We start from the raw sequence: 27,372 nt of genomic DNA, 5'->3' as shown, positions 1-27,372 counted from the left end.
TAGATGAGTTATTATTTTATAGGCCAATCAGAAGACCTATGTGTGAGAACTTGGAAATATTTTAAGACTTTACTCGTGTTGACCAGATAGAAGTATATATTATTATGAGAGGCATAGAGTGGGTAGACATTCAGAGTCTTTTTCCCCAGGGCGGAAATGTCAAAAGCTAGAGGGCATAGCTTTAGCGTGAGAGGGGCAGAGTTTAAAGGAGATGTGCGGAGCAAGTTTATTTTTATCCAGAGCGTAGCGGGTTCCTGGAACGCGCTGCCAGGGGTGGTGGTGGAGGTGGAGGCAGATACGACAGTGGCATTTGAGATTTTTAGATGGGCACATGGAAATGCCGTGGATGGAGGGATATGGGTTATTGCAGGCAGATGAGATCAGTTGAACTTGGCAGCATGTTCGACACTCACATTGTGGGCTGCTGGGCCTGTTCCAGTGCTGTTCAGTTCTATAAAATGTAGTTCTTTGGCCGGTTGTGAAAATGAATACTGCAATTTTACTTTGTAGTACATAGTTTACTATGTACTTCAATTGTTTTTGAAATATATTATAATTCTTTGTCTCGCTCAGTAATATTTTAAGTGCCAATATAATTATCCTGGTGCTCTTTAATTGTTCAGTAAGTTCTAAATGATATATTTGTACAATATTGGGAATTGGAATTTTAAACAGAAAGGAAGCGTCTTTCTAATTTACTGTGTGGGAAAGGTTATAAATTATGTGGCTGTAAATCATAATTTAACTACTCCCAATAGAACAATTTGCTGCTTTAAAATTAAGATGATAATTCATGTGCTCAGTTATCCTTCGTGTTTCCACCACAGATTATATTGTATAGCTGCTTTACAGATGACCTAAATTCCCATTTCATCAGGGGTCAAAGAATGGAATATAACACTTTTAATGAACCTGAGGGAGATTTTTGCATTTCATCTAATATTAAAAAGAATAACAATTGGTCAAAAAATGTATTTAAGTCTAAGTATCTACTTTTCCATAATTACGGAATTTTCTAAAATGTTCAGATATACATATTTTAGAGATACAGCACGGAAACAGGCCCTTTCGGCCCAAAAGATCCGTGCCGACCAGCGATCGCCGCACATTAACACACTATCCTATACCCACTAGGGACAATTTTTACATTTACCAAGCCAATTAACCTACAAACCTGTACATCTTTGGAGTGTGGGAGGAAACCGAAGATCTAGGAGAAATCCCACACAGGTCACGGGGAGAACGTACAAACTCCGTACAGACAAAATCCGTAGTCGGGATCGAACCCGGGTCTCCATCGCTGCATTCGCTGTAAGGCAGCAACTCTACCGCTGCGCTACCGTGCCGCCCCAATATAAATTGTAGTTTTATTTGTTGGTTCGCTGAGAATTAGTGCAGGCTCAATATTAGGGTGGCGTAGTGGTAGAGCTACTGCCATACAGTGCCAGAGACCTGAGTTTGATCCTGACTACAGGTGCTTGTCTGTATGCAGTTTGTACGTTCTCCCCGTGACCTGTGTGGGATTTCTTCGAGCTCTTTGGTTTCCTCCCACACTCCAGACATACAGTTTTGTAGGTTAATTGGCATGGTGTAAATGTAAAATAAAATTGTCCCTAGTCTGTGTAGGATAGTTTCTGCGCCGTATCCCTAAACTAAAAAATAAGTGTTCGCCATATTGTACATATCTGCAGTCGATAATGTGATCATGCAATACTGAGAATTCTGAGGTATTGGATGAGTTTAGTTCAGTTTATTATTGTCATGCGCACTGAGGTTCAGTTAAAAGCTTTTGTTCTGTGCTATCCAGTCAATGAAAAGACTGTACATGATTACAATCAAGCCGCCCATTATACGGCACTGGTTTGACTTTTCCCTGTCCTCTTCAGTTCACAACATAAGTTGCTGAAGGTGCAAGTTCACAATAGTACAATGATTCGAGTGAACAGAGAAAACAGTATTTCCTTGATCAGATTCAAGGATTGAGAAGTAATGGAAATTCAGTGAAGGGTAAATGCACTGTCAAATCCAGTACAAGAAAATTATTTGGATGAAAACATACAGGGCAAGATTAGCAAGTTTGCTGATGATACAAAAGTTAGTGGTTTTGCAGATAGTGAAGATGGTTGTGAACGATTGCAGCAGGATCTGGATCGATTGGCCAGGTGGGCGGAGGGATGGTTGATGGAATTTAATACAGAGAAGTGTAAGTAAGGTGTTACATTTTGGGACGTCAGAACAAGGGCAGGACCTACACAATAAATGGTAGGCCTCTGGGTAGTGTTGTAGAGCAGAGGGATCTAGGAGTAAAGGCGCATGGTTCCTTGAAGGTCGAGTCGCAGGTCGATAAGGTGGTCAAAAAGGCTTTTGGCATTTTGGCCTTCGTCAGTCAGAGTACTGAGTATAGAAGTTGGGAGATCATGTTGCAGTTGTATACGACATTGGTGAGACTGCATTTAGAATATTGTGTTCAGTTCTGGGCACCATGTTATAGGAAAGATATTGTCAAGCTTGAAACGATTCAGAAAAGATTTACAAGGATGTTGCCAGGACTAGAGGATGTGAGCTATAGGGAGAGGTTGAGTAGGCTGGGTTTCTATTCCATGGTGCGCAGGAGGATGAGGGGTGGTCTTATAGAGGTGTACAAAATCATGAGAGGAATAGATTGGGTAGATGCACAGTCTTTTGCCCAGATTAAGGGAATCGAGGACCAGAGGACATAGGTTCAAGGTAATGGGGAATAGATTTAATAAGAATCCTAGGGGTAACTTTTTCACACAAAGGGTGGTGGGTGTATGGAACAAGCTGCCAGAGGAGGAGGTTGAGGCTGGGACTATGCCATAGTTTAAGAAACAGTTAGACAGATACATGGATAGGACAGGTTTGGAGGGATATGAACCAAGCGCAGGCAAGTGGGACTAGTGTAGCTGGGACATTGTTGGCCGGTGTGGGCGAGTTGGGCCGAAGGGCCTGTTTCCCCACTGTATCACTCTATGACTCTATGATCAACATTTGTGAAAAGTATATAACATTATTAAAAGGATAGTTGCACTTGAAATGACCCAAAAAATTGCACACAATGAAGCCCACCATTTAGTGCATGTCATCGATGAGAAAAACAGTGAGATGCTAATGTAGAGCACCATGGACAACAATGTTGGTGGCTTTTGAAAATTGCATTTAAACAGGCATCTGCTGTCTGAAGTTGATGCAGCATGCATCTTTGATAGAAGTAAGTAAATACTAGCCCATTCAAAAGTCGTAAATTGCTGGAGTAAGTCAGCGGGTCAGTCAACATCTCTGGGGTACATAGGTAGATAACGTCTTGGGTTCAGACTCTTCTTCAGACTGATTGTATGGCGGAAAAGAAAGGCGGGAGAGGTGAGAGGCAGGACAAAGCATGGCAGGTGTCCCAGGCGAGGAAAGTATTTGGTAGGCAGATGGTTGGAACAAAGGCGAGAGATTAAAGCAGAAGGAAGGTGTGAGATGGGATTGAAAAGTTGCAAATTGTGAGGCCAGAAGAAAGAATTTAGGGGGAAGGGAAAAGTAAGTTCAAGTCCAGGTGGGGCACAGTGGAGGGAGGGGAGAGTAAAGGGGGGGGGGAGGGTGGAGTAAGTGGGAGCTTGGGGGACAGAAGGGAGGGGGAGAGGGGTGTCGATAGAGGTTATCTAAAATTGTAGAATTCAATGCTCATTCCGTTGGTTGTAAGCTCCCCAAGCAGGTGCTTTTCCTCCGGTTTGTGTGTGGTCTAACTCTGGCAATGGAGGAGACCAATTCCACTTTTTTTTAAAGGGTAAATGAAAATTAACTGTTTTTGTAAAGAAGGTTTACTGATAATAAATTTAAACTTGTTCAACAGCAATCTCAATAGTCAATAGTCGTTTATTTGTCACATACACATAAATGTGTAGTGAAATGAAACATTACCTGCAGTTGAACAATAAGACCAATAAGAATAATCAATAAAAATGCAATAACACATACAATCACAACTAACACCAAACAAAAAGAAACATCCATCACAGTGAGTCTCCTCCAGTCCCTCCTCACTGTGATGGAAGGCCAAAATGTCTTTTTTCTCTTCCCTGCCGTCTTCTCCCGCGGTCAGGCTGTTGGAGTTGCCACGTCGGGGCGGTCGGGGCTCCCTATCTAAAGTTAATCTTAATTCTTGGTTGGTTATAAAGCTGGTGTGTTGACTTGTCAAAAGTTGTTTTAGCTGATTGGCTTAGTTATAAAATAGAAGTAGTTTTGAGATTTATTGTTGCTCCCACAATTTGAAGATCTAACACGTTGAATGGGTGCCTGATTTGATTGATTAGTTCGGAAGCCACACTGGTTTATCTCTCTTAAGGCTTGTTAAATAGACACTCAATTTAACAACATTCACTTAGCAATGATAAATGCAAAATTTTTATAGATTTTAACTGAGTATCTTTAATGGGTAGAGCAGGCTTGGTTGAGCATAAAAATGTGAAAAAAGAAACTAGAAGGTTTTTTTTTCCTTTAGTAAATTAGAAATGTTCGTCGATTCAAAATTTAATGATTAGGTATGTAACTGGATATACCTTAAGTGCTTTGCTGATAGAGTGCTGCACTGTCAGAGATGCTGTCCAGGGATGAATTGTAAACTGGGAGTCCTGAGGCAGATGTAAAACAGCAGTGGACAACTTAAGTTTTTGGGAGGTCCAAACAATCCAAATTACTTCAGAGGGCCTTGGTTCGACTCACAGGAAGTTTGATGCCTTTCACAACACATTAATAATAGATAAGGTTTCGAATAGTTAGAGTACAACACACTGTCTTTGCCCCAGAGCAAGGGAATCAAGAACCAGAGGACGTGGGTTTAAGGTGAGAGGGGATATACTGGATATCTTAAATAAAAGCAGGAAGCAGTGTCTGTAGTTTTCAAGTCAGGTAGAATAAACTAAATGTAAGATCTCTGAGTCTGTACGTGATACAAAGCTGAGGGTTGGGTTATGAAGGATAAGAGGGAGATGGGAAAATACTTTATTACAAATTAGACAGATTGGGTGTGTAGCCAAATGCATGGCAGGTGCAGTGCAACATGGATGAATAAGGTTTGAGAAATCCAAGGGAGATTATTGTCAGAATGGTGAAAATCTAGGAAAAGGGGAGATGCGAAAGACCTGAATAACTTGAAACAAGAGTTGCTGACAGCAAGCATTCTGGAGCAGCAAGCTTTGAGGTGTATTATAAACTCTAGTCATACTTAGTTTAGTTTATTATCATAGAGCCATAGGTTTTGAATATACAGATACTCCCCGTCTTACGCAATAAGTGACTTAAGTAAACAATTTTGTGCTCGGTCCCGAGTGCAATCAAGGCCGTTTGTAATTTCCATAACATTGTATGATCACTCAAGTTTATATCGAAAGTAAGCTGGCCTTTACCGAGTAACACGCCATTGGTTTCTTTCCAAATAGGTATAGTGATTCATCTTTGGATGGATGGGAATTTTAGCAAGCCTCTGCAATATTTTGAGAACTATTTGAAAGCACTTTAATAATAAAACTTGTGGGCAGGTCGGGCCGAAGAGCCTGCTTCTGTGCTGCGTGACTCTATCGCTCTATAATCAAGCCTCAGCACCACATTCAAAAAGCAGTTTATACTGGTTATTGCTTCTACCAAACATCCTTTCTGTTTGATAAATTTGCATTGATTATATGTAGCAAGATGTTTATATGTGACCTGAACATTTTACTTTGCACGGACTTTGCTAATTTAGCTTGAGGGATTTGAGCTAGCAAAGATGTTAAAAAAAAAAAAAAAATTCTGGGAGTTGACTGTGTTTCTACCATTTCTGCATTTTAATTGCCTTCACTGAGGAGCAGGCTATTTTTAGTTACTAACATGAGAACAGCAGCAACATGCTAAAATAAATCTGCTGACCTGTCTCTGGATTCCTTGTATCACATAACTCCAGTGAGTGGAAAGGACCAGTAGCTGAAAAAATAATGAACACTTACCTTACCCATACATACTATAAAAATGGATCATTGAACTCTAATCATATTTGAGTTTCATGTAAATCCTAAGTCCATTAGTCATAAACTCCATGCTTACTCTTGTAATTTTACATCACCAGAAATTTTACTTGGAATGCATCTTTTGCTATTCACTATGGCATTGATCATATTGCTGCCTGTTTTATACATTGTATTGGAAAGATAATAGTGGTTTAATATTTGCAGTCTAAGAATGCTCAAGGGTCAATAGCAGTGAGACCGTGCAAATCTTTTTCTTGAAATACATATTCATGTCTACAACCCAGTAGTTTTTTTTTTCAGATCTAACTTAATGTTAGATTTTAATTAAAGGGATAGAACTGGGGGAAAAAAAGTTAGGTCCACTTGGGTTGAATATAGTGGCGTTGACTGAAATAAGTACTTTTCTGCAACTTCTGGCATAAAGCTATTTGCAGTTGTCATGACAACATTTGATCTGATCTCATTCGCACCCAAGTTAATGATATTTAGAATTACTTAACCTTTGCTACATTATCCGTTGCTTGAGGCTGACCATTTCATAATTAGTCAAAATCTTAACTGACATTTGGCATTACTGCATTGGGAACTTAGCAAAGACCATGTGATCTGAGTGCGAAATGATACCTCTCATACGATCTGCACAATCTTTTCAGAATAAAGCGGTTATGGTATTTTCCTTTCTATCTGCAGCTTGTTAAACCAGTAATTTGGCTTCGTCATTTGCAAAATGAACAGGAGTATGAGGGTGTGCAATTCCAACTTACTTTGCATTATTGATTTATAATTTTAAGAGAGTGATTTTACCTGAATTTGCTGCTTTGTCTCAGTAGTGTACCTGGATGCTTATCTGTGCCACGTTAATGGCACAAAGATGGTTGCCAATTTATCCTAATAGTTCATTGTGATATTTCTGATGATGCATTGGAGTGTGAAGAGTCCTTTGTTCCAAACTAATGTATGCTGATTCCTTGAGGTCTCTCACAGTGATATAGTGGCTTTTTAATTTGCCATGGTGAGACTGTATTACAAGGTTACAACACACTTTAGGCGTTCTGATTATTTCCTGAGCTGAGAGACTACAGCTCAAGCAGTTTAGAATTTCATCATCACCGTATGATTATATTACAGCGTGCAAAGCTGGCACATCATTTTTATGCTATGTTTACTGTTGTTGACTTCTTAATGGATTCCCCAGGAGTTTGCTAGCTGCTCTCAGTGAGCTGAGATGTGTACAATCTTTTGTTTCTTTCTATAGTAAGTAGTACAGTGACGTGGTGTGGCTAGTATTTTGAAATATGACAGGGATACAAACAGGAGATTTTACTGCAATAAATACACTGAATTACAAGGGATTAATTGATTTATGTTTTTCTGTATTTGTAATTTTTGCCAGTGGAAGAAGCCATAGATGAGATCTATCAGGAAATAGGTACTTTTGTTACTGATGAGCTAAGATAATGTTGTTGGTGTATTTCACCAGGAGTTTAATTCACTTCTGAAGTTGAACACTGAATACACTTTTGGTTCACCTTGCTTAGATGGCTTGATCAAAATTGTACTGCAATGTTTATTATGTGATTGCTTGGAATTTGTAGCTCCCTTTACAATTTTGGCCTAAACGTCTTGAGTTTTATTCTCATCATAGGGCATTGGCCTAAGGAGTGATTACAAAAAGCAATTATAATGTAGTGCTACAGAAAGGAAATGACAGTGACTTTGTGCAGAGTGTCGGTTCCCATGTCTTTTAAAAATTCATGTCATATCTGACATATGTTCTGGTTTAAACTCCATAAATGAATAAATTCTGAAATATTAAATTATTAATTTTCCAGTAATATCAGCTGTTAAATTCTGTAAATGGATTTTTTTGCAGGATGCAAATTTTTGTAAAAATTGGATATCTAAACATCTCACAAAATTTGAATTGTGTTTATTAGGTTTGAGTAGTGTTGCTTGCATTAACATGAAATGAAAAAGCTTTTAGAGTCACACAGCAGTGACCTGAATGAAAGCCCTTGTTGGTCCAAAATTCAGAATTTGGAACGAGAAACAAGCAAAATGTATTGTGAATAAAAGTGACCCAGTGGTGGTTAGGAATGTACAGTTATGTTGTTCCTCACGTCAGCTCTCCATGTCTAAATTGTATGACAGGACAAGGCAGCAAATGAGACGAGCTGTCGCTCAGCCTCTCTGGCCTTTTGAAGAGAGGCCATGGGAGGAAAAGGTGCTGCAAATAGGCTGTGAAGTTTACATACACTGCCCACTGTTAAACAGATTACCTCTAATGAAGTGTCTAATGCTCAGCCTGTATCAGCCTAATCCTAGGTGGCAGTTTGTCCCTCAGCTGCCAAGAAACACCACCCTCTGGCCTTATATCACCAATGTCTTCACAGTGCACTGGGAGGTGCGTGGCTTTAATAAACCAAGACAGTGTGTGATCTGACATGCAAATGTAGGTCATTGCATATGTAAATGTGTGATTACAGACTTGCATGCCAGAACACATTAGTGAGACTTTCCTCTCAGCATGCGGTTGTCAGAGTTCCTCAAAAGCTGATGCTAACATTTGTCAAGTTATCACATACGCCAATAAGACAAAAAATTTGCTGTAGATTACATCTCCTTAATGAATGTAAAATACCCAAATTCTGAAATAACAAAAACAATATATACTTATTTTTAACATTGGTCACTCTGTATTTTCAAATACTATGTAATATAATTGATGGGTGGCAGTGGCTTCTCATGTACGGTGCCCTCCATAATGTTTGGGACAAAAACCCATCATTTGTTTATTTGCCTCTGTACTCCACAATTTGAGATTTGCAATAGAAAGAAATCACATGTGGTTAAAGTGCACATTGTCAGATTTTAATAAAGGCCATTTTTATACATTTTGGTTTCACCATGTAGAAATTACAGCAGTGTTTATACATAATTCCCCCCATCTCAGGGCACCATAATGTTTGGGACACAGCAATATCATGTAAATGAAAGTAGTCATGTTTAGTATTTTGTTGCATATCCTTTGCATGCAATGACTGCTTGAAGTCTGTGATTCATGGACATCACCAGTTGCCAGGTGTCTTCTCTGGTGATGCTCTGCCAGGCCTGTATTGCAGCCATCTTATGCTTATGCTTGTTTTGGGGGCTAGTCCCCTTCAGTTTTCTCTTCAGCATATAAAAGGCATGCTCAATTGGGTTCAGATCGGGTGATTGACTTGGCCAGTCAAGAATTGACCATTTTTTAGCTTTGAAAATCTCTTTTGTTGCTTTAGCAGTATGTTTGGGACCATTGTCTTGTAGTAGAATTAACTGCCGGCCAATGAGGTTTGAAACATTTGTTTGAACTTGAGCAGATAGGATATGTCTATACACTTCAGAATTCATTATGCTACTACCTCAGGCAGTTGTATCATCAAAGTGAGCCAGTACGTTCAGCAGCCATACATGCCCAGGCCATAACACCCCCACCACTGTGTTTCACAGATGAGCTGGTATGCTTTGGATCTTGAGCAGTTCCTTCTCTCCTCCATATTTTACTCTTGCCATCACTCTAATATAAGTTAATCTTCGTTTCATCTGTCCGCAAGACCTTTTTCCAGAACTGTGGTTGCTCTTTTTAGTACTTCTTGGCAAACTGCAACCTGGCCATCCTATTTTTGCAGCTAACCAGTGGTTTGCATCTTGCAGTGTAGCCTCTGTATTTCTGTTCATGAAGTCTTCTGCGGACAGTGGTCATTGACATATCAGCACCTGACTCCTGAAGAGTGTTTCTAATCTGTTGGACAGAGAATTCTTCTGTCATCAGCTGTGGAGGTCTTCCTTGGCCTGCCAGTCCCTATACGATTAGTAAGCTCACCAGTGCTCTCTTTCTTTTTAATGATGTTCCAAACTGTTGATTTTTGGTATGCCTAAGGTTTGGCTGATGTCTCTAACAGTTTTATTCTTGATTCTTGGTCTCATAATGGCTTATTTGACTTTCATTGACACAACTTTGGTCCTCATGTTGATAAACGGCAATAAAGGTTTCCAAAGGTGATGGAAAGACTGGAGGAAAGACTCGGTGCTGAGAGCTCTCTTATACCTGCATTAAGGAGGCATTTAAACACAACTGAGCAATTACAAACACCTGTGAAGCCATGTGTCCCAAACATTATGATGCCCTGAAATGGGGGGACCATGTATAAACACAGCTATAATTTCTACATGGTAAAACCAAAATGTATAAAAATACCCTTTAATAAAATCTGACAATATGCACTTTAACCACATGTGATTTTTTTTCTATTGCAAGTCTCAAATTGTGGAGCACAGAGGCAAATAAATAAATGATGGGTCTTTGTCCCAAACATTATGGAGTGCACTGTAGTTTTTAAATGTTGACTTTTCCTCTTTGTTGTCCTATTTGCTTTGTTTTTACTGATGGGAGCTGCTAATCGTTTTCAAATTGCATTGCTTATATAAAAAAAATAGATACACATGAACGTCGCTTTCTATTTCCAGAAATCTAATTTAAATCGGAGTGTTGATTCTTTTGAATCTGTCATCATGACCATTTTGCTTTGTAAAACAAATTCCAAATGGACAAGTAATCTGTTTACACATTTGCCACATTGTCTCTGAATGAATTCCTTTAATCAGGACGAGGGAAGTTATGTGGTTGCCAAAGCAATCATTTTGGAGCTTGCTTTTTGAAATGTTACTTTTACTTTAAAAATGTACAATATTAAACTTTTCACTTTTCACTTATTAATCTAACGATAGTCTGGGTCTTATTAATCTAACGAGGGTCTGGGTCTGGTTGCATATTCTGTACATGCATAAATATCTTGAGTGCTACTGCGTTTAAAAAGCCTAGAACCTGACAGAAATTAATCAACATCACTCACGCCAATTTGGAGTTATTTTTACTGCGCTGTGGTGCTGAATGATAGAATACAAGGTTGATTTTATATCCACCACCCACCAACTTAAGTGTAACTGGTCATAAATGGCTAGTTGGAAGTGAACCATCCCTACAAACCCTGGGATCAAGTTGCTGTTTTTTTAAATTTTTTATCTAAAGTGGGAGATGGAAGTGGAAGATTATTATTTGCCTTAAAGAAAACACAAAATATGGGGAATGTTTCAACTATTCTCTGGTGTTCCAATGATTTGTGGTAACTGATAGTTTACAATGCTCCCATATCGTATAAAATAGTACGTATTAAATAAATAACATTGTTCAAAATGCATGTTTACTACATGATTGAATTCGTTGGTTGAATTTGTTTTGCGGTATAGCGTTTGTACCTACTTACAAAATTTGTGTGATTTTATTTTTAGTGAATGCAGGGAACACAGTGGTGTTAAATGCAAGAGTTCTGCATCTGTCAAAAAACATTAATCTTTACAGAATTTCCTTTTTTAAGGCATATGCTGTCTGTCATGTGGGATTTAAAACTCATCCCAGACTGATCAATTGTATTTCCATTTGTTTTCAGACTAGGTCCATGTTTTATATATTAAAAGAGAACTGTATCTAGCTCCTCGTGTGTATGTTGTGTTGATGCATCAACATAACATACCTGAAACTACTCACATGATTAAGAAGCACTTTTTTTTAAAAACTGGATTTGAAAATTTTGTAAACATGAATTGTGGGAATAAGGAGCAAATCTGTCAGCATCTGAAGTGAGCAATGCTCATGTTGATTACTGGAATCCTTTGGTAGAACCTATCTTTAAATTTTGATATTTAAAGTATCTCTTCTCACCTATTGGTGGAATTATTGTACATTTGTGCATTAACTTTTACATTTGGTATTAAATCGTTTGATACAGTGGTCGAATGTTTATTTAACATTTTTCTTAGCAGTTACTTGTATAGATTCAGAGAATGTCTGGGTTGAAGAATGCAAGGGCAAGTTTGGGGGAAGGGATAGGCAGGCACTGGCCCAATATTCAAGTAGGCTGGAAACGATTGGATCCAAAACTTGCACGGAATGAAAAACAAGATGAGATTGGCATTGACTGAGGAAGGAAGGAACGTAGACAGATTTAAGGGAGGTTCAAATAGAAAATTATGAAGAATTCAAATGGCAAATAGAAAATTGTGAAGAATGTAATCTAATATACTATAATTAGATGAATAATCAAATTGTTTTGGAATAAAACTTAATAACCAAGAATATTTGCTAATTAAATTACTATTTTGATATAAAATGAAAATTAGCAACAAATCAACAAAACAACTGGAGCATAAAGACGCAGTGGTGGAACCCCAGACGTTGCTGTCAGTTATTTTATACTCACCCACTCAACTTGTAAATTATTTTCACTGAAGTATCACAAATGGTATTTTTTTTTTTTTTAAACTGTGTAGATACAAGGAACTGAAGATGCTGGCTTACAAAGAAAGACAAAGTGGTGGAGTAACTCAGCAGATCAGGCAGCATCTCTGGGAAGCATGAATAGGTGACGTTTTGGTTTGGGATCCTTCTTCTGACTTGACCCAAAACATCACTTATCCATGTTCTCCAAAGATGCTGCTTGTCCAGCATTTTGTAATTTTTGTAAACCAGCATCTTCAGTTCCTTGTATCTACACAGTTTAGAATTTTTATTCCAATCATTATTTTGTGCACTCAAATCTTTCAAATTCATTTTTAAAAATTGGTTTCCATTCCGCAGTTTTTTCTCTGAGTTTGGCTGCTCGACCGGCTTCATGATAACGTTATCATTGCATTTCAGACAACGCCTTGAACTGATACCAGGCAACACAAGTCCAATTACAATAAAAACCTTGAGAGAAATCCACAGAGTTGAATACGATTTTAATCTTTATATTAATGCAAAGGTTCTGCGTGCTGCAGTGTTTAACTTCATGTACTTCTCATGTTCATAGAAACCTCTGTGTCCTGATTTGGGCCTCAATACACTGGGAAATTTCCAAATAGTGAAAAAGATTGGCCGCGGACAATTTAGTGAAGTCTATCGAGCATCCTGCCTACTAGATGGGATGCCTGTAGCTCTGAAGAAAGTGCAGGTATGTACACTTGGATGATCATAATTGGCCGTGAACCACAACAGTCAAACGTTGTAGGTACATAAATCAGAATCTACTTGATGTCTGACCTAACAATATAGTATATCTAGGTACAAGGAGGGAATATTGGAAAAAATAATGCATCTATGTTTAAGTAAAATAATGATAACTAATTCTCCCAGAAGCAATTGAAAAACCTTCCTAGGAGCATTGTAAGAAAGGTGGATGAGCTTAGAGCCTGGATTGACATCTGGAAGTATGATGTTGTGGCGATCAGTGAAACATGGTTGCAGGAGGGTTGCGATTGGCAATTAAATGTTCCAGGATTTCATTGTTTCAGATGTGATAGAATCGGAGGGGCAAGAGGTGGGGGTGTTGCATTGCTTGTCAGGGAGGATATCACAGCAGTGCTTTGGCAGGACAGACTAGAAGGCTCGATTAGGGAGGCTGTTTGGGTGGAACTCAGAAATGAGAAAGGTTTAGCAACACTTATAGGGGTGTATTATAGACCGCCAAATAGGGAACGAGAATTGGAAGAGCAAATATGTAAGGAGATAGCAGATATTAGTAGTAAGCACAGAGTAGTGATTGTGGGTGATTTCAATTTTCCGTATATAGACTGGGAATCACATTCTGTTAAAGGGCTGGATGGTTTGGAGTTTGTAAAATGTGTGCAGGATAGTTTTTTGCAGCAATAAGTAGAGGTACCTACCAGTGTTGGACCTCCTGTTAGGAAATGAGACGGGTCAGGTGACGGAGGTATGTGTTGAGGAGCACTTTGGGTCTAGTGATCACAATGCCATTAGTTTCAATATAATTATGGAGAAGGTCAAATCTGGACCAAGGGTTGAGATTTTGGATTGGAGAAAGGCTAATTTTGAGGAGATGAGAAAGGATTTAAAAGGAGTGAAATGGAACTTTTTGTTTTATGAAAAGGATATAATAGAGAAATGGAGGATATTTAAAGGTGAAATTTTGAGAGTACAGAGTCTTTATGTCCCTGTTCGGTGGAAAGGAAAGAATAATAATTTGAAAGAGCCGTGGTTTTCCAGGGAAATTGGACACGGTTCGGAAAAAGAGGGAGATATACAATAAATATAAGCGGCAGGGAGTAAATGAGGTTCTTGAGGAATATAAAGAATGTAAAAGGAATCTTAAGAAGGAAATTAGAAAAGCGAAAAAAAGATATGAGGCTGCTTTGGCAAGTAATGTAAAAGTAAACCCCAAGGGGTTCTACAGATATGTCAATAGCAAAAGGATAGCGAGGGATAAAATTGGTCCATTAGAGAGTCAGAGTGGACAGCTATGTGCTGAGCCGGAAGAAATGGGGGAGATATTAAACAATTTCTTTTCTTCGGTATTCACCGAGGAGAAGGATATTGAATTATGTGAGGTAAGCGAAACAAGTAGAGTAGTGATGGAAATTATGAGGATTAAAGAAGAGGAGCCTCCCTAATCGAGCCTTCTAGTCTGTCCTGCCAAAGCACTGCTGTGATATCCTCCCTGACAAGCAATATAAAAGTGGATAAGTCTCCAGGTCCTGATAGGATATTCCCTAGGACATTGAGGGAAGTTAGTGCAGAAATAGCAGGGGCTATGACGGAAATATTTCAAACGTCATTAGAAACGGGGATGGTGCCGGAAGATTGGCGCATTGCACATGTTGTGCCTTTGTTTAAAAAAAGGTTCTAAAAGTAAACCTAGCAATTATAGACCTGTTAGTTTGACGTCTGTGGTGGGAAAATTAATGGAAAAGATACTTAGGGACAATATATATAATTATTTGGATAAACAAGGCCTGATTAGAAACAGTCAACATGGATTTGTGCCTGGAAGGTCATGTTTGACTAATCTTCTTGAATTTTTGAAGAGGTTACCAGGGAAATTGATAAGGGCAAGGCTGTGGATGTTGTCTATATGGACTTCAGTAAGGCATTTGACAAGGTTCCACATGGAAGGTTGATTAAGAAGGTTAAATCGTTGGGTATTAATAGTGAGGTTGCAAGATGGATTCAACAATGGCTGAATGGGAGATACCAGAGGGTAATGGTTGACAATTGTATGTCTGGTTGGAGGCCAGTGTCTAGTGGAGTACCCCAAGGATCTGTGTTAGGTCCACTGTTGTTTGTCATTTACATTAATGATCTGGATGATGGTGTGGCAAATTGGATTAGTAAATATGCAGATGATACTAAGATAGGTGGTGTAGTTAATAATGAAGTAGAGTTTCAAAGTCTACAGAGAGACTTGGGCCTTTTGGAAGGGTGGGCTGAAAGATGGCAGATGGAGTTTAATGCTGATAAGTGTGAGGTGCTGCATTTTGGTAGGACAAATCAAAATAGGACGTACAGGGTAAATGGTAGGGAATTGAGGAATGCAGTGGAACAGAGGGATCTGGGAATAACTGTGCATTGTTCCCTGAAGGTGGAATCTCATGTGGATAGGGTGGTGAAGAAGGCGTTTGGTATGCTTGCCTTTATAAATCAGAGCATCGAGTATAGAAGTTGGGATGTAATGTTAAAATTGTACAGGGCATTGGTGAGGCCGAATCTGGAGTATGGTGTGCAGTTCTGGTCGCCAAATTATAGGAAGTATGTCGACAAAATGGAGAGGGTACAGAGGAGATTTACTAGAATGTTGCCTGGGTTTCAGCGCTTAAGCTACAGAGAGAGGTTGAGCAGGTTGGGTCTTTATTCTTTGGAGCGTAGAAGGTTGAGGGGGGACTTGATAGAGGTTTTTTAAATTTTGAGAGGGACGGATAGAGTTGACGTGGGTAGGCTTTTCCCCTTGAGAGTGGGGAAGATTCCAACAAGGGGACATAGCTTCAGAATTGAGGGACAAACGTTTAGGGGTAACATGAGGGGTAACTTCTTTACTCAGAGGGTGGTGGCTGTATGGAATGGGCTTCCGGTGGAAGTGGTGGAGGCAGGCTCGATTTTATTATTTAAGAGTAAATTGGATAGGTATATGGATAAGAGGGGATTAGAGGGTTATGGTCTGAGTGCAGGTAGATGAGACTAGGTCAGGGAGAGTGGTCGGCGTGGACTGGTAGGGCCGAACGGGCCTGTTTCCGTGCTGTAGTTGTTATATGGTTATATGGTTATATGGTCTTGGGTAGTAGGTTGTTACTATTTACAAATTCTTGAAATTAATGATTCTGTTAAATCCTCTCTTTACAACTGTTGACTATTAACATGTTTTAGATAATGCACTTTGCTGTGCGTAATATGTAATTAAATTACTGCATTGATATTAAACACATCCCCAAGCCATTCATTGGGTACTTTCAATATTGATTGGTGTAAAATTATTTTTGTGTATCTTTTGGTTGGATAAATATTGCTCAGATTTTTCAGTTGTATTTGTTAGAATATTCTCCTACCACATGTGCATACTTTTGCAGCAGCGTTTTATTATTTAAAAAAATACAGCAGATAATGATGCAGAGAAAACGGAATGAACCCTGCATCATTTAGTGATTTGTAAGCATTGGACATGAAAAGGAAACCTGAAATTAATATTTTATTCCAGATATTTGAAATGATGGATGCCAAAGCTCGTCAAGATTGCATAAAAGAAATAGATCTCCTAAAGGTAAAAAAGGCATCTTCAAAACAAAATTAGAAACATGAAGAAATAATTTAAACTATCTTTGGATATTTAATGGTTTGCCAGGTGTTCACTTTTTCGTTGGTGCAACAAAAAATGCTGGAGGAAGTACTTGTTAACTCTTTATCTTCTAACTTGATACTTTAGATTGTGTAAACTGATAGTAAGAGTTTGTAGCGGTATTACCATGAACGTTGTTATACTCTATCACTGTGTTATGCAAGTGAGAACATAGACCTTCTGTAATTGTGACAACTGTGATTATGATTATGGTCTGGTCCTCCATGTTACTCAGTGCGAATTATCTTGACAGTACTGTAGTGTGCAACTTTATGAGTTTATCCGTGGCAAGTTGATGTTTCGGCTAGTTAAATTGAACTGAACCATTTGCTCCATATACTTAAACACAGTACAAGGAAGAGTTGATCATAAGGTCATAAGGGATAGGAGTAGAATTAGGCCATTCAGCCCATCAAGTCTACTCCACCTTTCAATCCTGGCTGATCTAACTCTCCCTCCTAACTCCTGCCTTCTCCCCATAACCTCTGACACCAGTACTAATCAAGAATCTATCTATCTCTGCCTTAAAAAATATCCACTGACTTGGCCTCCACAGCCTTCCGTGGCAAAGAATTTCATGGATTCACCACCCTCTGACTAAAGAAATTTCTCCTCATCTCCTGCCTAAAAGAACATCCTTTAATTCTGAGGCTATGACCTCCAGTTCGAGACTTTCCCACTAGTGGAAACATCCTGTCCACATCCACTCTATCCAAGCCTTTCAATATTCTGTTTGTTTCAATGAGGTCCCCCCTCATTCTCACTCCATCAAGTACAGGCCCAGTACTGACATATGTTAACCTACTCATTCCTGGGATCATTCTTGTAAACCTCCTCTGGACCCTCTCCAGAGTCAGCACATCCTTTCTCAGATATGGTGCTCAAAATTTCTCTCAATATTCCAAATGCGGCCTTACCATCGCCTTACCAGAGCCTCAGCATTACATTCCTGTTTTTGTATAGAAGCCCTCTTGAAATAAATGCTAGCATTGAGTTTGCTTTCTTTACTATTGATTCGACTTGCTGATTAACTTTTTGGGAATCCTGCACCAGCACTCCCAAGTCCCTTTACACCTCCGATTTCTGGATTCTCATCCCATTTAGAAAATAACATTGTCGAGAGTGCAGAAGGGATTCACCAGGATGTTGCCTGGAAAAGAGGCCTGGAGTTATAAGTTTATTCTCAGTGGAACTTGGGAGTCTAGAAGTTTATAAATTTATGAGGGATAGTTCGTCTTTTTCCTCGGATAGGGGAGCCTAAAACTAGAGGGCATAAGGTTAACGTGAGGGGGAAACCTGTAAAGGAGTTCTGAAAATATGAAGAAGGGTTTCGACCTGAAATGTCACCTATTCCTTTTCTCCAGAGATGCTGTTCGACCCACTGAGTTACTCCAGCTTTATGTGTCTATCTGAGAATTAAGTTGTTCATGGAGATGGTGATTATGCAGAGTGAGCTGCCAAGGATGTGGTAAAGGCAGATCCAATTACAACATTTAAATGGCATTTGCGCATGTACTTGGATAAGAAAAGAGTAGAAATGATGTCTGAATTAGGGGGATATTATCCAGAGGGTTGGACAGATTTGAATCATTTTCTCTGAAATACCAGAGATTGAGGGGAGACCTGAGAGAAGTATATAAAATTATGGGACGCATAGACTGGGTAACCAGTCAGAAAGTTTTTCTCACGATGGAAATATCACATACTAAAGAACATAGGTTTAAGGTGAGAGGGGCAAAGTCAAAGGAGATATGCAGGGCAAGTTTTTTTACACAGAAGATGGTGAGTACCTGGAACACACAGGTGGTTGAGGCAGATATGATAGTGGTGTTTTTGTGATTCTTAGGTAGACACATGGGTATGCAGGGAATGGAAGGATATGAATATGGAACATATGCAGGCAGTTAAGAGTTGGTCTTGGCACCATGTTCGGCGCCATGGAGGGCCAAAGGGCCTGTTCCTGAGCTGTGTTCTGGAGGGAAACAGGTCAAACGTAGGCAGATGGAATTATCATAGATAAATATCATGTCAGCAGGGACATGGTGGACTGGGCTGTGGGGTGGAAGGGATGCTTCTGGTACTGTAAAACTGTAAAATTCAGTTCTATATGGTTTTGACTTACACGTGATAAATTCTTTTAAGCAGTATTAGTTGGTTCAATGTTTGCATTCCCAAACATTTACTGAACATGACAGTTGCTATTGGTAAAAGTTATGGACCAATGATATAATAAAAACATCACCATACCTCTGTAGAAAAGAATTCTTTGTATCTGCACAAAAACCCAAGAGGAGGCAGTCTGGCCCCTCAAAGCCAACCTTGCAATTCAATATGATCATGGCTGATTACTGAAAATCTTCAACACTTTCTCTTTTTTAATTTTATTTCAGATTTTCAGCATCTGCTGTATCTTTCTTTTCAGGGACCAATTGGATACTTCCCCAGAAGTGAGGGGCAACTTTTATCACACAGAGGGTGATGGGTATATGGAACAAGACAGGTACATGGATAGGACAGGTTTGGAGGGATATGGACCAAACGTGGGCAGGTGGGCCTAGTGCAGCTAGGTCATGTTGGTGGGTGTGGGCGTTGGGCCGAAGGGCCCGTTTCCACACTGTATCACACTATGACTAAGCTGCCGCAGGAAGTAGTTGAGGCCGGTACAATCACAGTGTCCAAAAGGCATTTGCACATGTACATGATAAGAAAGATTTAGAGGGATAAGGGGCAAACACGGGGCCAATTAACATGGGCGCCTTGTTGGGCATGGACGAGTTGGGCTGAATTGCCTGTTTCTGTGCTGCACGCCTCTATGTCACTGACTTTGCAGAAATCAATTTCTATGCACCTCTGTTTTAAATGATCTGCCCCTGATGTTGCAACAATCTCTTCTCATTCCAATCTCTCCCACTGTATAATTGTGAATGGCTGAAGTGAATTATCATGTTATTTTTAAGATTGACTAATTTATTAGATTAATCTAGAAAGATTAAAATGACCGTGTATTTTCATTTTATCTCTAGGAATTGATTAAAAAATCTGCAAAATTCTCAATGAATATTTGATTAAATGGTTTTATGCTTATGTATTTTACAGCAATTAAACCATCCAAATGTAATAAAATATCTTGCTTCATTCATTGAAGATAATGAGCTGAATATTGTACTAGAACTGGCAGATGCTGGAGACCTTTCGAGAATGATTAAGGTAAGCATTTGCAACTTCAAACAATCTTTTAGCCTTCTAATGTAATCATTGTTTGATATCCAGTCTTGTTTATGTAAGTCATTTATGGAATAAGCGATGGTGTAAACTATCGATGACAATATATTGAAGCAAAACAAATTATGTTGATCTGCTTTAATATTGAAGTAGACCTCACTTTTTTCTGGTTTTCACAATTAAAAATATAGCTTTTATTGCCAGCTTGGAAACACCATTCATCTCTAGTCCCATCCTTGGGAGTTGAGCAAGATTTTTGTTTGCTTGCCCAGAGTGAAATGCGTTTATGATAGCAATTCCTGTTGTGGCTTGCATTGATATAGCATCTGATTTGCACATAATACATTTTTTGTAAAACTTTGAAAACTGGTGATGGCCTAGATTTTGCTTATTGACGATTTTGATCACTGCGGAACAATAAACGTTTCCTGTCATTAATCTGGGAAGGCCATAAGACATAGGAGCAGAATTAGGCCATTGAGTCTGCTTGGCCATTCAATCATGGCCGATCTATTATTCCCTCTCAGCGCTATTTTCCTGCCTTCTCCCCATAACCTTTGACGCCCTTACTAATCAAGAATCTGGGAAGTTCGCAAGAGCTCCAAGATTTCCATCCATGTTTAGTTTAAAGTGGAAATTCCAAAGTTGCTGTCAACAATTCATTGTCCCTCCAGGCTGTATTGTTTGTAACTTTCAATGCTACATTCAAAGTTAATTTATTTCTACAGATTTGAATTTAAGTTGTTTATGAATGAGACCTACTGCAAAATGCTCTGAAAATATTTTGCTTTGTTGTATACACTCCCAAAGAGTGTTTTATGGCCTAATTATTACTCAGCGAAATATCTGGTTCTGGGGTAGATTTATTTCTTCTAACATCCTTGAATTAATATGTCATAACATAAGGGTTTTTTAAAAAGGCATGTTTAATGGAATGTGTATTCAATACATTACATTAATCAGCCATGATTGGATGGCAGAGTAGACTTGATGGGCTGAATGGCCTAATTCTGCTCCTACAACTTATGATCTTATTGTATTCATCTGTGTTTTGTTCGCTCCCTTCATGTTTGAACAGTTGGTTTGAAAAATGATTGCTAACTCCAGAAACGTTTTGATGTGATTCATTGCTCAGCCAAAGTATGTTGAGAGGAGCCAGGGATTCCTATGAAATGATCATTGACAGAAAATTCTTGTCACAGAAATTGGGAAATAGTTGAGAATTTTTTTTCCCTTTGAAGGCCAGAACTAGCTGATTACCAATTTTGGGCCACTGAAATATTGCACACTTCTCAATAGTAGCTATCACAATAGTTTGACATGCCTGCTAAAGCACATGTGCTTTAACTTGTTGCTTCTGTAATAAATAGTATTTGTCACTTGTCATTTTAATGGACTGGAAGATATGAGACAATCTAAGAGCTGTAAAACTGTCAACAATGCTCCATTAATACAATAAAAACGATTAAAAGCCAGCAAAGTCTGAGTAAAAATGCTTTGAAAATACTCTGGAGAAGTAAATACACCGTACATATCTGCAGTCTTTTGCTCAGAATAGGGGAATCAAGAACTAGGGGACATAGGTTTAAGGTGAGAGGGGAAAGATTTAATAGGAATCTGAGGGGGCAACTTTTTCACTCACAATGGAACGAGTAGTCAGAGGAGGCAGTTGAGCAAGGTATTAATATCCACATTTAAAAGACATTTGAACAGGGTCGAGAATAGGAAAGGTTTTGAGGGATATGGGTCCCAAACACGGGCAAATGTGATTCACTTCGATTGGGCATCTTGGTCTAAAGGGCCTGTTTCCATGCTATATGACTCTGTAATGCTATATGACTCTGTAATGCTATAATTCCATCTTCTGAAAAAGAACTTAATTATAAAGAAGGTAGACACAAAATGCTGGAGTAACTCAGTGGGTCAGACAACATCCCTGGAGAGAAGGAATGGGTGAGGTTTCGGGTCTAGACCCTTCTTCAGACTGACGTCAGGGGAGTGGCGGGACAAAGATAGGATGTAGTCGGAGACAGGAATTATAAAGAAACTCAAAACTATTAGCATGTGAAAGAAATGTAATTTCCACTTAATTCTCTTTTTGAAGATACTCTAAATTGGACACCAAACAGTACAGTTCTCCTCCAGGATATTTGTGATCTGTGTGAATAGGGCGTAGTGTACTTCCTTAACCATCAAATTCAAGTATTATTTGTAAGCAGCTGCATTTGAACTGAGCCTTACAAAGTCTATGACTGCAGTCAATGACCAACTTGTCATTGCCGAAAAGTCTGCAGCATCTCTGGAGAAAAAAGATGGGTGACGTTTTGGGTCGGAACCTTTCTTCAGACTGTGAAAGAGTTACAATTTGCAGAAACCAATTAACCTACAAACCTATACATCTTTGGAGTGCGAGTGGAAACCGTTTCACCCAGAGACATGCGGTCACAGGGAAAACATGCAATTTCCATACAGACAGCACCCATAGTCAGAATCGTACCCAAGGTACCTTACTGAGAGAGGTGCCTTACAGGTCTCTGGCGCAGAGAAAGGTGCCACCCATATGACAAGATGAACCCAAAAAATATGCTGTTGAAAGGATAAGTTTACACTCTTGGATGTAGTTTCAAATGACCATACAAGGAACTGCAGATGCTGGAATCCTGGAAGAACTCAGCGGGTCAAGCAGCATCTGTGAAGGGAATGATGAAACGACGTTTCAAGTCAGTCTGAAAAAGCGTCACCTGTCCATTCCCTCCATAGATGCTGCCTGCTTCTTGAGTTCCTCCAGCACTTTGTGTTTTATGAGTCTCAATGGGTTAGACTAATAAGCAGCTTTCCTTCTTGAAACTTATTAAAAATATAAGATAAAACAGTCCATAAAAATGCGTGACAGTACAAAGCACAAATATACATTAAGCTAATAGCTCTAATACAAATTATGAAACAAGTCTGTTTTTTGTTCATTGTCTCTTCCAATGTGTCTTCAAATTGACACCAAATTTTGTTACTGAAAAAATATATTGATCAATGTCATTGGTCTATTAAATCAACACAGTTGGTGAGATTAACCATAATACAATTTGAATGAGATGTATTTGGATTTAAAGTGATGAAAAAGTTGACTAAAATCCAAAACTGAGAAAGTAAAGTTGAAGTCATGCCCCGAGATGATGCAGATCATTCAGTTGATGTAACTTCTCAATATTAGCAGGAGAGTGGAATTGGGAGTCAGGAATATGGTATGGTCATGGAACCCGTGCTTTGTACCTGGAGCTGCAAAGTGCAGGGTTGTCTGTGTGTTCATTAGTAATTAAGTTTTTATGGGCAATACCTTATGGTGGCCTGTGACAAATGGGGTCAAAAGCAAGTGCAGGCTTCAACTCAGGAAAGTATAATTTGTCCAGGGCATTCAGATGTACTCCAGCCCCTTGTTTTTAAATATTTTTTTGTCATTTCCAAAAACTGCTCAAATTTTCATCGAAGATTAAATAGGCAGAAGTACGCCTATTTGGGAAGCAACAATTATTGATACTTTGGAGCTTTTCTTGAACAAGGGGGTTAAGGATGAAAATATGAGATGGCATTTGTATGTTTGTAGTGGTCATGTGCATACATAATAAGTTAACAAAGGAAATTTCGATTACACATGGACATTGAGGGGAAAGCAAAAGATGACGGTACAGAGGTAAGTTTAGGTCAACTTCTGAGTGGTATTTAAGATCTTTCCTGGCAGGAAGTTTAATATATCAAAACTAACTTGAGTGTAGTGCCGCAGGATAGTGTGAGGATGAATGAAAATGAAAGTGTGACTGGAAGGGGTAAAAATGTAAGCAAAGCTTTGTAGCAGAGTTTCAAAACCGAAAGGAAAAATAGTTTAAAAACATCAAAGCCTGTGGTTCCAGACTGCATCTAGCAATTGTAACAACATAGGTACGTTGATGGCACAAATAGAAATATATGAATTGTATTCAACTTGCAATTACAAAGATTACAAAGATGGTTCCATAGTAAGTAGAATGGAAAACCCTGTATTCCGGGTTGAAAATGGGCTTGTGGAAAGGGCAGCAAATGAGCAGACATTTTAACGATTTTTTTCATAATACTCAGTAGAAAAGATATCCTAATCACAAAGAGCGATTCAGGAAAAAAAGATTAAAAGTGATAGAAAATTGACACTGAGGAAATGACAAGTAAGATGAAAACAATCAGCAAGGGCCATGAGTATAAAAAAAGGAAGAGGGTGGCTGAGGTCAGTGAGGTCCCTGAAGAATGAGACTGGGGAACGTCATGAGGGGACTCTTTTTCCCAGGATAGATGAACCAAGAACTAGAGGGCATAGGTTTAAGGTGAAAGAGGAAAGATTTAATAGGAACCTGAGGGGGGACTTTTTCACACTGGGTGGTGGGTATATGGAATGAGCTGCCAGAGGAAGTAGTTGAGGCAGGCACAATCACAACATTTAAAGGACATTCGGACTGATACATGGATAGGAAAGGTTCAGAGAGATTTGTGCCAAGCGGGGGGAAATGGGAGTAGCTTAGATGGGGCTTATTGGTCAGCAAGGATCATTTTGGCCAAAGTGCCTGTTTCCATCCTGTATGTCCCTGACTCGAAGGGGGAAACCAAATAGTTGGAAACATGCATGTTAACATCTGTTATTGTAGAGTTGCGACAAGAACACAAGAAAATAGGAGCAGGAGTAGGTCACCTCGCCCCTCAAGCTTGTTTCCTCCCCATTCAATATGATCATGGCCAATGGCGTCACGTCTTATCCATATCCTCGTAGCCCTCAATCCACTATCTTTCAAAAAATTATCTAGTTCCACTTTAAATGCTTATATGAACTATGCTCCACAACTCTGGGCAGTGAATTCTAGAAATTCAGCATTTTAACAGACAATAAAATTAAGAAGCATCTACAGTGCCATATTTATCCCGTATTTATACACTGGGCAGCTTGGGTGTAATCATGTTATCATGTTTTTCCGCTGACTGGCGCGCAACAAAAAAGCTTTTCATTGTACCTCGGTGCAAGTGGCAATAAACTAAACTAAACAAATTATTGTTATTGGCAAAAGTATTTTATTGTCATATGTACCGAAACAGAACAACAAAATTCTCACTTGCAGCAGCACAGCAGATGTGTGAACATAGTACTCTGTAAAACCCCATTTAAACAAAAAAAGTTTTATTTGTATATATTTGGAGGTTGTGATGTTTAATAGCCTGATGGTTGTAGGGAAGCTTGGACTTTACCAAAGTGTTATTCTCTACATTATACTTTATTTACCAGTTCTTAGTACTAGCGTTATTCCCTCAATTAAGATCGCCTTTCTTTAGTTACTTCAATATTTTATAGTATAAGAAAATAACTGCAGATGCTGGTACAAATCGAAGGTATTTATTCACAAAATGCTGGAGTAACTCAGCAGGTCAGTCTGAAGAAGGGTCTCGACCCGTAACGTCACCCATTCCTTCTCTCCTGAGATGCTGCCTGACCTGCTGAGTTACTCCAGCATTTTGTGAATAAATATTTTATAGTACGTCATTTCGGAAAATAGCACTGAAATGTTGTTTGCTGTTCCCAACCTCCGCTGCTAACTGTCATGGCTGCTACCACAGGAGCTTTTATTTAAGCTTTGTTTGTCTGGCAATCAGAAGGATGTGGAATACTTTATGAAAGCTCAGAGAGCCAGCTCTGATAGTAGATACAAATCTCCAGCAGAGAAGTCAGCAGCTGCTAAGTTGGCATTGTTTGTCATTCATTGCCAGGGCAATGCCGTCGGGAGATATATTCTGCCTCAACAAAAAAGCACTTTTATGACTTGAATATCAATTCATACATAATATTGACAACATAGGGAGAACCGGGGAACTAATATAAGAAGGATATCCTTTGGTTTTAGAGCTAGAATTCTTCAAATTTGCAGAAATTGCTAAATTGTGAAACTCTCAATTTTGTTCTTGTCTGTCCTCTGAAGTGATTGTCCACTTACTTGAGATAGAAACAAAATGCTGGAGTAAAATAACTCAGCGGGACAGGGAGCATTTGTGGAGAAAATGGATATGTAACATTTCAGGTTGGGAGTCGCCTTCAGTCGCTACTCCAAATGTCACCTATCCATGTTCTCCAGAGATATTGCCTGAGCCACTGAGTTACTCCAGCATTTTATGTCTATCTTTTTATAAACCGCCATCTGCAGTTCCTTTTTATTACATTTAGCCCACTTACTTGAGCTCCTTGGCCTAAAATTTCATTTTTATTCCTACATTTTTAGGTTTTTTCTTTCACTTTACCTCCCCACCATTTCCCAATTCCTCCCTCAAAAAAGGATATACTTGTCTGTGAATTTTATTACAATTCTTAAGTCAACAAAATAATTTTGTTATTGTAAAATATAGACACAAACTGCTGGAGTAACTCAGCAGGTCCGGCAGCATCTCTGGAAAAAAGGAATAGGTGACGTTTTGGGTCGAGATCCTTCTTCAGACGAGTGAGATTGAGAAAAAGGGTTTCAACCCAATACACCATCTATTCCTTTTCTCCAGAGATGCTGCCTGACCTGTTGAGTTACTCCAGCATTTTGTGTCTATCTTCGGTGTAAACCAGCATTTGCAGTTCCTTCCCACACAATGTTGTTATTGTGTTCCGCTCCAGTAAATTGGCTCGCCCATAATAAAATTCAAGCTAACATCATCCACTGCATCACAAGTTCCAGATGTTTCACACCTGGTGAAGGAAGTACCAGCAACATTTATTTCTTTTTGGACTTGCATCTGCGCCGCAGGGATTTACAAATCACCTTCCTTACTACTGCCTGTTTGGGGCTACAACTAGTACATGTGTGCACTTAATTGGCAAGTTAGTCCATGAGCATCTTGACAAGAAGTCGCAAGTTCTCATTTTTGAAGGATTTGCTTGTTTACCAATGAAATGAAACAATTGCTTGAAGCCAGAGAAGATGCTCATAATTTATGCGTGCCAAATATCTCTGGAAATTATTGGCTTTTGAAGTGATTTTACCACTGTGGTCATGAGTCTTGGCTGGAGGACTGAGGAACTTTTTTTTTTCCAGTCATTATGGTAATGGGTGTATGATATTAGAAAGTGGATTTAATTAATATTTTTCAGACTGTTTGCCATTGCCACCCTGTGGTCTCTGGTGGTAATAGCACACCAGATACATATTCTGGCATTGAAAGGAAAAGTTTGGAACAAAATATTCTGTCAGGTTACATGTGCCTCCTTTGTCCTTAACAGCCTGCAGTGTGCACAACCTAACTGCATGGATGGAAGCTCTTCCAAGCAGCAGAAGATCAGGCAAAAATTATATTTTCCTTTGACATTCCTTCGTACAGAGCTAATTTTATTATCAAAGTTTAGTTTCGAGATACAGCATGGAAACAGGCCCCTCAGCCCACTGAGTCGTGCCAACCAACGATCACCC

At 39.1% G+C, this 27,372-nt stretch overlaps 1 protein-coding gene across 2 annotated transcripts in view; it reads left to right on the top strand.

Annotated features, from left to right (window-relative positions):
- LOC144590751 (serine/threonine-protein kinase Nek7) overlaps window positions 1-27,372 on the top strand; it is a 77,744-nt gene that overhangs the window by 10,028 nt on the left and 40,344 nt on the right. For both annotated transcript variants that reach the window (XM_078395167.1, XM_078395166.1), the window contains 3 exons: window positions 12,893-13,033; window positions 16,565-16,627; window positions 19,799-19,909. In XM_078395167.1, coding sequence (XP_078251293.1) covers window positions 12,893-13,033; window positions 16,565-16,627; window positions 19,799-19,909 — 315 coding nt within the window. The remainder of the gene's footprint in view (window positions 1-12,892; window positions 13,034-16,564; window positions 16,628-19,798; window positions 19,910-27,372) is intronic.

This window comes from Rhinoraja longicauda, unplaced genomic scaffold (genome assembly GCF_053455715.1).
Source record: "Rhinoraja longicauda isolate Sanriku21f unplaced genomic scaffold, sRhiLon1.1 Scf000283, whole genome shotgun sequence".
In the NCBI taxonomy this organism is placed as follows: Eukaryota; Metazoa; Chordata; class Chondrichthyes; order Rajiformes; family Arhynchobatidae; genus Rhinoraja; species Rhinoraja longicauda.
The sequence above is the reverse complement of the archived record's forward strand: the minus strand, read 5'-3'. Positions and strand labels throughout refer to the sequence as shown.